We start from the raw sequence: 14,292 nt of genomic DNA, 5'->3' as shown, positions 1-14,292 counted from the left end.
AAAAGGTACGATACAACGTTAATGTAGGTTCAACCTGATATGCTCTCCGCTTTACCTTGTTTCTGACAAGTTTATTATTAAAAACTAGCAAACCTGGCGAACTCCGTTTCGCCACCAGCAGCACCGGCTTCGTTTTAAGTATGTAACATTTCATTTTTTCCCGCTTTTCTGTTGAAATTTTTCCCGAATTTTCTTTGCTATAAACCTCACGGAGCCCGAGACCTTTCCAACGAATGCAAAACCGTGGAAATCGGTTCGTGCTTTCTGGAATTATAGCGTCAGGAAGGAAAACCCGACTTATTTTTATATAGTAGATATGAGCAACATATTCCTAGACTACGTATTTATAAAAACAAAACAAAATCGCTTAGGTACTTGCGAATAATAATTTTTGAACAAGTCATTTTTGTTTGCCTTTTATGATAAGCATGCGTTAAGGCCCCTGGGGTTTAAAATACGCAAGTTCCTTTGAGACAACTCTCACTTAAGGACTCGCATAGCATTGATAATTATGATTTCATATAATATTTTATTAATTTTAGTCAAAACACGCCTAGGAATGCGACACAGTAATTTCCAATACACAGTACCTAATTATATAATTAATTATTGTCATTATGTATAACTAGCTGTGCCCTGCGGTTTTACCCGCATTGCTCCGCTCCTGTTGGTCTTATCGTGATTATATATAACCTATAGCCTTCCTCGATAAATGGGCTATCTAACACCGAAAGAATTTTTCAAATCGGACCAGTAGTTCCTGGGATTAGCGCGTTCAAACAAACAAACAAACTCATCAGCTTTATAATATTATTAGTATAGATAATAGTTTATTAATTTTGAAAAACTTCACACTGTAAGTATTGTGTAAACTATTATGTTAGGTTTATAATGTAAAATACACAAAAAATAACAATTGCAATATTAACGAAACATAATTAATTCTTTCTCTACGTTCTAATTTACAAGTATCTCAAGAACATCGTGAAAATTTTAATTGTTTCGCCCGTTTGCGTCGGTAACACGACAGAAACTAATTTATTTTGCGGCTTGAACGCAGACGTCATCAAATATCATATATCTTTCTTATTTTTGGATTTAAATTTGTTGAATTTTTAGTTTAAAATACTTAAACAAAATTGTAGCTTACTTTTTTAATTTTGAAATGATTAGGTAATGTATTTAATATGATGAGAAAAATAATGAAAGCCTTTGGTGTTATTATTACAATTTTTAAAAAATATATTTATCTCATTATACGTTATTTGCTTCAATTAAGATTCAATATACATTATACAAGGCTTATTTTGAGGAAGGTACAGCTACATAACTGCTGCAAGGTAGACTTCATTAAAAACGTTCAAAAGATAGGCAAAAATCTAATAATGTGTTTATATTAAAACAACGGGTTGCAGTTGAGTTTTTGTACATTAATCGTTCTTCAATATGAATCGATAAGATCTGATATTAATTCGTGACTATGGCTCTACTAGACGCTAATCGTAAAACAAAAAGAAAAAAAATTGTACCAACAAAACGTTTTGTTTGGTTTCTAAATCGTTTACAATTTTATCGCATGTTATTTGTAACTTGTAAGCAGGGGCGTGCACAGAGTTTTTCGACAGGGTAGGCAGAAATATTGTAATGATATTAAGTCATAATAACGAATACCTACTGCAATGTTTATATTTTCACATTGCTGTACTCATAATATATGAGATTACAATACGTAGTATTCCCCAAAATAATGGAAAATATATTACGATTTACACACCTAAGTACCTACTATAAAATAATTTTCGAAGTCCCTAGGTATAATAACTAGTGTTCTATATTATTAATATGAAATTAACGATTAACTTTACCTTTGTGTATTACAAATTCCGGTATAGATCGGCCCTTTTTTCTATCACTAAGTCTCTGTTTGATAATTAATGTTTATTCATAAAACAAAAATAAGAATTTTTCGTTAAATTATACTTACCTAACTAATTATCTTACAAATTAATACACTCACTATAGACATAATCTATTTAGTTACTCCCAAAACACTTCACTTGCAAATTGTCTTATTTAACATTATTAATTTTCTCAAAAAACAAATTTAACCTCAAAGTAAAATATTAAATAACGTTTGTTATTTCCAAAACAAAACAAACGAATAATGATACTATTTGCAGATGATCTTTACCGCTACAAAAATGTATAAATTATCACACTTCTTAAATTGGTCGCATATTCAACTTCAGTTTCGATTTTCGATGTGGTTCCGAATTCGGTTCGTACCTAATTCGTATATCTTCGTAAAAAGACACTGCCTACCTTGTGTGTTTGTGTGCGTGGTTTTATAACATCAGTGTGCCGTGTTTATAGGCACGCACACATATAAAATATGCGTAGACACGCAGAGCACACATATAAAAACTTAGACACGGATAGTTTGTGTCTTTGCCGTCCCGTGACGTACTGGGTCCCGTGGCGGCGCTAGTGCAGCGCATGCATAGTGACTTGAGCTGTGTTATAGAAATTAGATAATAATGCCACGAAAATACCAATAGATGGATCTGAAATATATTTGAAATATTTTGATTTTTGTTTCATACTACCTACATGGCGTAATTAATAAAATATAATGACGCTGTGAATTTCATTTATGGATATTAAATATTGATCAGAGTTTGGTAAATGCTAGGGTAGGCAGTGTCTTTATGTCTTTATGGAATGCACGCCACTGCTTGTAAGATTAAGCGCTAACGGCATAAGGCTGTTGCGGAAATTTAATTCGTGTAATTGACGTTTACTCGACTTAAATGTAATTGAATTTGGCCCAAGAGAACAGGCGTGGACGTTGACACAAGGCCAATTTTTTCTTTTTCCTTAATGAATTGGGGGATTGTATGTGAACATGTTTGCACTGGGTTTCTTTGTACAAATATAGAGATAGGATAGAGTCCGTCCTAACATTATAAATACGGAATATCTCTGTTTTTCTGTTTATGTTGCTTTCCTACTTACATTCATACTAGTAGAACTGAAGCTTTGGAAAAGGCAGAAGATACATTCTATCAAGAAAACAAAACTTGATACAAGTGAAATAGGGGATGGAAATATGTACAGTCACGCGATAGCGTGAAACCAAGCGAAACTTGGGGCGGAAAGCTTGTATACCTATAGGTGTAATGCTGAATGCTGATAAAACAAAATATACTGTATAGATATCTGAAATATAAACCAAATGGGGAGGTCTGCGTTCAATAGATCCTTTTAACGACATCATTTCTCACGGAAAACCGCAGCGCGGCGAGGGCAGGTCGTTGGCTATTTTTTATTATAAAGACCTTCCTCTGTTCCACTCTTATATCCGATTGACCTTTTATAACCTACGTAGTGGTTAAATTACCGGAATATGTGTGAAAAGTTCTATCAAGCATTTTCCTCTCTGATATAATTCGTTATAACATGTTTGGAGGTGGCAGATAAGCGGCAAATAGGCAAACATATATTACTGCAAATTTTAATACGAAAAAAAAAGATCAATTACATTCAAGATTTCTAGACAGTCTACAGAATAGTCTCACTTACCTGTGCGTGCTGAATAATATGTTTACGAAGTAGTAATATCAAACACATTTAAGATTTAAATGAGTGTCTCTATAAAGATTGTTATTTAAACGCAGGATTTTATAATGGAAGTATACATTTAAATCCATACTAATATTATAAATGCGAAAGTAACTCTGTCTGTCTGTCTGTTACTCAATCACGCCTAAACTACTGAACCAATTTTCATGAAATTTGGTATGGAGATATTTTGATACCCGAGAAAGGACATAGGCTACTTTTTATCCCGGGAAAATGACGCAATCCCGGAAATCCCACAGGAACGGGAACTATGCGGGTTTTTCTTTGACTGCGCGGGCGAAGCTGCGGGCGGAAACCTAGTATCTTATAAATAACATAAACGAAGCCGTATTGCATACACACTATTTTTATTTTCTTTAAAATTTATTTGTAATAGATAGGTAATAGACATATAAAAATGGAGAGTTAGTTGTGAGGTGTTTTGTCACTACATAGTATAAAACAAAGTCGCTTTCCCTGTCCCTATGTCCCTATGTCCCTATGTCCCTATGTCCCTTTGTACGCTTAAATCTTTGAAACTACGCAACGGATTTTGATGCGGTTTTTTTTAATAGATAGATTGATTCAAGAGGAAGGTTTATACGTATAATAACATCCATTAAATAGTGGAGAAGTACTGTTATTTTTGAGGTTTCTAATGTGATGTCGTAAAAAATTACATTTTTTCCGCTTACATTGCAAACGCAGGCTGAACCCTACGAGTTTTATCAAAATAATGTACTAAGTATTATACACATTGAAAAGATCTACAGAAAAGTCCGCGATGGTATATGTCTATCTCTTATGGATAACCCACAATAACTTTTTTTTGTCATTTACTTTTTACGACAAATAATGGCTAATTTTCGATGCGATTTTAACCAATACAGCATTAATCCTTAACCAATTAAATACCTTGAATACATTGTTCATTTAATATAGATCTATATGGCCCTTTACACCGTATGATTTAAGTGAATATTTTCGAAGATATTACAGATTTAAAAATTGCGGGACGTAGCGTTTGCGGCGGTACCGGCCGGCCGCCCGGCTATCTACAACGTTCACAGTTTTTCTGTGGTGTATAATTTAGTATCAGCATTGCACCCGTGCGAAGCCGGGGCGGGTCGCTAGTTTCACAATAAAATTTATTAATTGTGATTCAGTTTATTTACGTTTCAATTCAACAAGATGCAGTGTAAATTGAACAGCAATTGTGACAATAAAGACATGACAGGGTAGGATTGTTTTTTTTTAGTTATTTTTCCTTTAATTTGAACTGAAACTGTAGTATTCTGTGGTTAAATTGTGATGTAAACAGAAAAAAATATAATTATTTGTATGAAAGTCTACGTAATTTGAATCGACCATTATTTACTTGAATAATTTATTCCCTCTAAGATCTTGTGAACCAGCGGAGCATGCAGAGGGTATACATAATATTCCAAACCTATAGGGATCAATGTTCTGGGCTTTTCATATCTGTAGCTGTTGTATTATTGAAAATCTGTAACTTACAAGGAGCCTTTGTTAAAGAAATCAGACTATAGTGACATTCTTTTTTGTTTTCTAATAAAGGCTTTTATTTATGCCCTCAAAGGTACATGGATGACTGAGACATCAGCTAAGCAATGTGAAACATCTAATAAAACATTAATCAGACTATGACAGTTTTCCTCAAGAAGTGATACCCTTTTTGGAGCACAACTTTCACTCTTTAGTCGTGAACTATACGATGCTTGCTCAAACCGAGTGTTATTTGCCAAAATATGGGCTTATGCTGATTTGTGTCATAAGTTCAGTCACTCGTGTCAAATTGATTGGCACCGCAACATAGAAGTAACTTGGTGAAATCGTTTCAAAATGAAATTACCATGATTCATACAATCGTTACTTTTAGCGCATTCATATAGATTATAGAGTATGGCTTAATACGGTTGGAAACACAAGTCTAAGATGAGTTTTGTTTAAGGGTAAAAGAATTTCTGGTTGTTTTTAAGTTTGGTTATTAACTTAAATGTAACAGGAATGCCTCTACGGTTATGCGGCGTCAAACTATATTATTAAACCAAAATAGTCTCCACTCTTCATACTATACAATGCTATAATGTACTTACTCACTAATCTTATGGACATTATCATTTATCACACGCATAAATCTAAACATAGTCTACGCCTGCATGCGAAAAAGGAAACTAATTAATGTACTCCTGATAAGTTGTATATGTAAATACTAAAATTACTGATACTGTTATGATTTACTGATATGGCCATTTCATAAAATATAGATAGTTGTGATTAAAATATACGTGCATATGTAACTGTTTTACTGCATCGTCGTGTCCATAAAGTTTTATTCGATAGCGTATTGCGTTAGAGCGTGCGTTTCGCGAGTGACCCAGTTGCTGAGCTGTTATAAGATATAACACATTCGTATCCTGGACAAATGCGTGTGCCTGTCGCGTTCGACCGGTTCTCGTACTGTTTATATTGAGGGCCGTTTGTTTAATGACGAGATTAACAGCTGACGGCTATTGGTCGTGTGTGGTTAGCGGTTACCTTAGAAAACAAGGTTTAAACGTGTGCGGAGATTATACTCGGCTGTGTGATGCATCCTTCCTTCTCTGGTTGATGCTTTTAAACGTGTGCGCATACACTAGGAATTTGGCTGTTATTCTTGTAGTTTAAACTGGTTTATTTGCGATCAAAGCGCAAAGACGATTTGCATATTAACTTACCTTCACTATAATTTATTTTAAACAGGGTATTGAAACATCTTGTTAGTTAAATTTCCACTTATTTAACGTAATTCGTAAAAGTAAAGAAATAATTTACAGCCAGTTTTTATCGTAATATCTTGATAGTGCCGAAAACTTTGCCGTTCGATTGCAAGATATATAATTTCAAAATTCAATCGTGAATCAATTATTTATCTATGTTATCTGACAAAAGTATCGTCACTATACAAATGTCATTAGTTTTGGCAAACTGAAATTTATTTTTATCACTGTTTACCAATTTACAAGTGCCTACTGTTTTATTATTTGCGAAGTTGTAATAGGTACTATCTTAATCTATTGGAATTTAAACTATAATGCACCCGCATGAAACATTTAGTTTATCTTGATAAGAAGTATTATGGGGGAATACCGTGTAAAAGTCAATTGTGGAATTACAAATAATTTAACGAAGAAATGTACTGGTTCAAAAGTAGGTATGATGAAGATTCAGATTTTTTGTTTGTTATATGTTGGTTGATGGAAATTTAATTACATATTTATGAGTATAGGAGTACTTAAAAACATTTTAAGGCGTGTTATGAACGAAGTTTTGTCCTTATATACCTACGATAGAAAATTGTTTTCATTAGTCAAAAGGTTAACACTGTCCCTATTCATTCAATTCAAAATAAAAATGATTACTAAAATTATTCCTCATCGTCTTGTACCTTCAAATAACACCTTGAACCTACTCCGTCAAGCTCATTAACCTCTGCGCCAATCGGCTTGTCTTCTAATTTAGATTTAGTTACATAATATATGACACTAATTTCTGAATATATCTATAGGTATAGGGTGTGTAAATTTTTTGATTATGGATGTTTGTTACTCTTTCACGCAAATGGTACTGAACCGACTTCAATGAAATTTCATATGTAGGAAGCTGAAGAACCAATATAAGACATAGGTAGACTTTTTATCCCGGAAATCCCACAGGAACGGGTACTATGCGGTGTTTTTTTGAAAACGCAGGCGAAGCATTGGACGGAAATCTATTTCTTAATAATATCTTAGTAGTAATTATTCAATTATCATCATTCCAGACGTCGCATGCAACAGCTCAAAATATGGCAGCAAAGGGAAAAGGAGTGGGCGAGGATCAAAACGAAAAGGGAGAAGAGCAACAAGAGATGCATATATTTCAGCGACAGCGTGATGCTGCTTGAAGCTGCCGCGAGGAATGATATCGAAGAAGGTACATACATTTGATAGTAAAAGTAATTTGGTATGTAAACATGCATTAGAATGATGTCATTTTTAGAGGCTACAAAATTTTGGTGGATTTATTTCGTTCCCGGAATTAACAAAATGGTTATGACAAAATCATGAATGTTTAAATGCGTTTAATATTGTTATTCAGAATCCGTGAAAGTGTTGTCAATAATGTAGATTGTATAATGTATAGGTATATGTAATACTACCCACTTTCACTTATTATCCTTATGTCCGAATTACAAAGTCTCGAGCGTGGTTAAGATACATAAAAATTCTTGAGGTCAAAGGGTCGCTTGATTATTAGAATTATGTTTTGTATCTAGCAGGTCATCCTACGCTTTAGATATCTTGTTTTGTTATCTTTATCTCGTTTACATAAATTTAAAAATATCGGCCATGAATCTGTCGTTACAGGACTTGGCACAAAACTCAAATTCAAACATTTATTTATTCAATTAGACTTCTTCCAGAAGCACTTTTGAATCGTCATTACATTTTTAAATTTACCACAATCGAGCAATATTCTTTTAGGTAGGTATAATTTACTTTCACTCAGTTTTTATTGAGTTTTATCTTTGTCTTCACTACTCTAGACGAAGTAAACAAGTAATAAATTGAATTGTCGAGTTAAGAATAGATTCTAATAATACACTTAATTGAGTCGTTGACTGTAGAGTGATAAGCTGTTTAGAATGTCTCGTGTTGTTTAACTTAGAAATCTTCGACTTGTCGGGATTAGAGCGAATTAATCGCTTCGCTTACATTATAACATCAAGCTAATAAATGATGTCATCGCCTTGGAAATTATTTATTGTGTCTATAGCTCACAATATGTGCATTATTAAAGACGTTTACACGCTTTGTTGTTCGTATTACGTTACACCGTTAAGTGATAAATTAGCGTTTCATTATTAATGATAGCTATACATTATCATCTTTTTATGTGTTTAGGTTGTAATGCTTAATGTATCTACGACAAAATTGCACACATTTAATATAAAATAAAATTATTACACCGTTCTGCTCTAAAACGGCTGCATTGATTCTCATGAAATTTTGTGTCTGGTCTGAGAATCGGACTACATCTATTTTTCATACCGATAAGAGTAGGTAATACAGAACAACATTTGCTGAGACGGCTAGTAGTTTCTGTAGTTATGTTTGTTGCTTGAACAGCTAAACCGATTTTGCATTTAAATGGATTTGTTTATATACGGTTTTTTTAGATTTACATAGATAATATGATTTACTTCACATAAGCTGATTGTTATAAGCTGTGTATTTTGTAACGGCATTGATAGCTTGAAACCATAGTATTTCAATCACAGACTGAATAATTGTTTTACAAAAAACTAAACCGCCTTCAAACTGACTAGGTAGGTAGGATAGGTATAATACTAAAAGGCACCAGCTTTTTAAATTTACCCATTCGAAAGTTCTGAGGTACCTAACAATACAAAACATATACAGTCCAATTGAGAACCGAAGAGAGAAGAGAATTATTAAGTGGTTGAAACTTGAAAATAATATTCGTTTCATATATTTCAGTGCGACGTCTTTTAGCCCGTGGCGTGACGCCAGACGCAACAAACGAAGACGGTCTCACAGCGCTCCACCAATGCTGTATAGACAATAACGAAGCTATGATGCGTCTTCTACTAGACCACGGCGCGAACGTAAACGCAGAAGACAGCGAGAAATGGACGCCATTACACGCGGCAGCTACTTGTGGCAATCTCAATCTAGTTCGAATTTTAATACAACGGGGAGCTAATTTACTAGCCGTTAATGGAGATGGGAACATGCCATATGATATATGTGAAGAGGAAAGAACATTAGATGCGATAGAAAGTGAGATGGCAGCTAGAGGAGTGACTCAAAGACTCATAGATGAAACTAGAGCAGCTACAGAGATGAAAATGCTTATGGATGTCGCGGAAATGGTCAAACAGGGGATGGATCTGGATGAGCCGAGAGATAACCAAGGTGCGACGTTGGTGAGTAATTTTATGGCTTACTAGATGGTAATTAGGAATCATCTGTGTGTAGTTGACGCTATTTTTGACAGCACGTGATTCTGACTAAATATATTGTTAATTAAAATTTAAATGGAACACAAAAATTAGTCTAAGTGTATTTTAATGTAGAATAGGAAGAACATAGTTTTCGTAAAGGAAAACTTTGGTCCAAACATATTTATCAGAATGTATTGAGTTATCTATCTAAACGCTATGTTTTTTTCCAAGAAAATGTGTAAATTTGTAATCGAATAGTAAATCCCTTTTCTATCCCAGATTAGATAATGATTGCCATAATCTTACAAGGAAACTATAAACGTATTTTATTATATTCTATTCGAACACTTCGTTACCTTAAACATTGAAATTTTTTTAAATAGGCAAAGACTATTATTGCAAGAAATAAATAAAATCAATTTTCTTACTATATAGAAGTCTTGAAAAAGAACATACAAATTGGTCCTAATTATGATTGAAATAAACGACCTAAACAATTTGAATTATTTGATATTTCCTTAAGTGGTTGTGAAATTAGAGATGGCCCCCAAGTGTATGCTACTCCATTATGAGTAATGAAGAAGATGACATTGTACAGGGTCGTGTTACGAGTCGGAATAATAAGTACTATTCAAATAGACATATAACATGTTAAAAGTGACATTCAATGAAGGTAGTTTGTGGCTTTTTGATATGCTTAGATATAAACGTAAATATCATTATTATCATTTTGTTTATAAACAAAAAAAAATTCAAAATCGATTCATTAACCTCCTCCTTTTTTGGAGTCAGTTAAAAAGGTATAGAACAGAATCTCATAGTAAAATTGAAGAACAACGTTACCTCCTGATTTTGAATTTCTCGTTTGAACCTATAGCATCGTCATCATTGTCATATAAAACTTCATTGCGTGTTCATAGACTTTCTTTCATTTAAAAAAAGGAAAAAAGATCTTGTAATGGATACAATTAATTATACAAGTTCGCGGCTTGCCTTCATCCGCAATTCGATACAGTATCTAAACCGCATCTTCGCTTTACATGTCAAATTCCTGTTTCTTAGTTGAATAATGTTGGATTTCATAATATGTATTTGTGTTTATGTCTAAATGAATGATTTCTTTATTTAGCAAACAAAATGCGACCTTTTTACTCCGGACAATTGCACTTTGTTTCTATGTTTTCTTTACAAAATGTTGATAGCGAATTATTTCCAAAAACGAAAATTATAGAGTCATTTTGGCTCCTGAGACACAGTATTTAACTAGTTCGGGAGCCGAAAGATTCATTATTTTGACCTGTGTAATTATGTCAATAAAGATTTTTATTATTTTATTATTTATTTATTTATTATTTATTTCCAGCCCATACAAAGATGTCAAGATATCTATTTAAAAAAATAGTGCACATTCAAAATCACGTATTTAATCATTCGACTAGGATACTTACAAAGTCACATAAATACGATTCACAATATCATCCCCAATCCTATAAGCATCTATAAAAATATACTTTTACATTGTTACAGTTGCACATAGCGTCCGCGAACGGTTACATCAAAGTAGTGGAGTTCCTTCTAGAACATCGGGCGTCCACTGATGTGGTGGATCATGATATGTGGCAGCCGGTCCACGCGGCCGCTTGTTGGGGACATGTGAGTAATGTATCAAATACTTATTTCTATATTAACACTAGCTGATCCGGCAAACATTTTTCTGTCTCTTAAGTGGGTAAATGCTTCCCACTTAGAGTTGAAAAAATGTATTAAAAATAAGTCAATCCGGTTTGAAAGAGTGTGGAAACTAATACTGAAACGAGAATTCTATATACTTACATGTATCTTAAGATCAAAGACCGAAAGCGCTCATAGATTAAAAAAATATCTTATAAGACAACGCGTTGTGGTAACCGTAAAATTGCACACAGGTAAAGGCAATATTGAAATGTCATGACGAGGCTTGAACATAAATTGGTTGTGGATACTTCCTTACTAATAATATAAATGCGAAAGTTTGTTTGTACATTTGTTTTTCTTTCTTTTTAGTCGCAACGTATCGATTTAATGATATGATTCGAGTATGTGGGGATAGTTTGGAGGCTACAGAGTTGTATAGGGCACTTCAGTATCATTCCAATATCCATACGCTGCGCTTTTGAATCATTTCGTAATTCATAATTTCCGATAGATGGCACTTATATTAAGATGTATCGTGTATGACAATTACTATTTTTTGACCACGTGAGTGAAGCCACGAGCAGAAAGCTAGTATATTATAATGGTAAAGAGTTGGGATGTTTGAAGGAAGAAATTTCAGGAAGAACGGGTTAGGATTGAAAAGATTTTGTGCTGGATAGTTTAATTATCGAGGGATGAGAAACATATTAGCGGAGCATCAATTAGTAATCTTTAAAAAATATTCCAATTGGGAGCAAAGATTTCAAAGTAGCACCTAATAATTCATTCATTGTTTTTATTTGTTGCAGTTAGAAGTGTTAGAACTATTAGTACAATATGGAGCTGATCTCAATGTAAGAAATAAGCACGATGAAACACCTGCAGGTTAGTGTTACCAAAAAATTAGTAAATCAGTAATATATTACAGTACAGTAGTATATTTAAATACTATATTGAAATATAAATTTTGTTTGACAAGTGAAATTTGATTTTTTGTAAGCGAGAAGGTGTATTATTTGCTCAGAAAATTATTTTAAAAAATTTGAAAATAAATATAACTTTAATAAGTATGATTGCTTAGAAATATAGGAAATTATTATGTATTTCTAATATGTACTACTTAGGCATAACTTATACTAAGTTTAATGTATAGAATTACAACTTCATAGTAACAAATACAATTATATTTCAACAGATATATGCGAAGAAGGCGAGATGCGTGGTCGCATAGCTCGTTTAGCGGTAGAACAAGAGGAAGTACGGAGACGCGCGGCCAGCGGTGCGGGCGACCGGCTGCGGACTGCACGACGATCTAGTTCTACTGCTTCTACTAGCAGGTTAGTGCGGCAACATCGCTTGCGGAAGTGTAGATGGTGTTAGTGCCGCAACGTCGCTGAACGGAATGGTACAGGTTGTGTTTAGCGGCAGAACAAGAATTTCGGAGGCGCGGTGCGGGCGACCGGCTGCGGACTGCACGACGGTCCAGCTCTACTGCTTCCACTAGCAGGTTAGTGCGGCAACATCGCTTGCGGAAGTGTAGATGATGTAAGTGCGGCAACGTCGCTGTACGGAATGGTACAGGTAATGTTTAGTGGCAGAACAAGAGAAAGTACGAAGACGTGCGGCCAGCGGTGCGGGTGATCGTTTGCGAACTGTGCGCCGATCCATCTCTACTACTTATACTGGCAGGTTAGTGCGGCAACGTCGCTATAACCGTGTACACGCACAGTATGGTGCGGCAACATTGCTTGTTGAAATTGTAGTACTTACGTTGGCGATCGGCTGCGACCGACTGCGCGCTGCTCTAGCGTGACTCTGTGACTTCTTGTGTCACAATAAGTCTGCGGTATGAGAACACACACTGGACAACAAACACTTCATAATATTTGACCTACTACAAATCCTTGCCAGAGAAAAGAATTTTTTTCCAAGACTTGTCCGCGATGTTATTGAAATTTTTAAACATACAAATTTGAATAGAGAAGATGCTATGAAACTTTCTAACACCTGTGATCCCGTTATTAAGAATTCCCATGTCGAACATACCAAAAGACTAGAAGACACGATAAGCCAATACTGCCAACATCCGGAAAAATACTCCACATATCAACTACGGAGAAATAGGTGGAGGTAGTTTAAAAAAAGCAATTTTTGAATGACCGTCAAGACGTATAACATCTTAGTCTCTCCGTGACCACGCTCGCTATATGTTTGCGAAACGTTGGGAAAATAATAGGTATAATGAATAAATCGCGTTTAAAATCCGTTACAAGCCCTTATTACTATTTTTTTTGTTAATATCGCGTATTAATATTATTTTTTCACTCCTACCAGAGTACGGTCGGTGCGTCGTACGTCATTACGCGAGAAACAGCTCGCGGCGAAGGCGGACGCGCGGGGCGAAGCGAGACTGTTACCTATTCGTATCTAAATTTATAGTTAAACTACTTATTTAAATTATAAATACTATAAGTACTAATTTAAATTATAATACTATAAATACTAATTTAAATTATAATACTATAAATACTAATTTAAATTATAATACTATAACTACTATATAATATAATATATAATATCTATATATATATATATATATATATATAATATAATATATAATATCTATATAATATATAATACTATATAATATCGCGTATTAATATTATTTTTTCACTCCTACCAGAGTACGGTCGGTGCGTCGTACGTCATTACGCGAGAAACAGCTCGCGGCGAAGGCGGACGCGCGGGGCGAAGCGAGACTGTTACCTATTCGTATCTAAATTTATAGTTAAACTACTTATTTAAATTATAAATACTATAAGTACTAATTTAAATTATAATACTATAACTACTAATTTAAATTATAATACTATAAATACTATAACTATTTATTTAAATTATAAATTTAAACGTTGGGAAAATAATAGGTATAATGAATAAATCGCGTTTAAAATCCGTTACAAGCCCTTATTACTATTTTTTTTGTT

At 33.9% G+C, this 14,292-nt stretch overlaps 1 protein-coding gene across 2 annotated transcripts in view; it reads left to right on the top strand.

Annotated features, from left to right (window-relative positions):
* Window positions 1–14,292, top strand: part of MYPT-75D (Myosin phosphatase targeting subunit 75D) — a 49,302-nt gene that overhangs the window by 17,604 nt on the left and 17,406 nt on the right. For both annotated transcript variants that reach the window (XM_090107738.1, XM_090107737.1), the window contains exons 3-7: window positions 7,445–7,596; window positions 9,165–9,613; window positions 11,159–11,284; window positions 12,115–12,190; window positions 12,501–12,642. In XM_090107738.1, the coding sequence (XP_089963864.1) occupies window positions 7,445–7,596; window positions 9,165–9,613; window positions 11,159–11,284; window positions 12,115–12,190; window positions 12,501–12,642 (945 nt within the window). The remainder of the gene's footprint in view (window positions 1–7,444; window positions 7,597–9,164; window positions 9,614–11,158; window positions 11,285–12,114; window positions 12,191–12,500; window positions 12,643–14,292) is intronic.

Source organism: Colias eurytheme, chromosome 12, assembly GCF_061535395.1.
Source record: "Colias eurytheme isolate Ceu_HAF_F1 chromosome 12, ilColEury1 Martin Lab GWU primary, whole genome shotgun sequence".
Lineage (NCBI taxonomy): Eukaryota > Metazoa > Arthropoda > Insecta > Lepidoptera > Pieridae > Colias > Colias eurytheme.
The sequence above is the reverse complement of the archived record's forward strand: the minus strand, read 5'-3'. Positions and strand labels throughout refer to the sequence as shown.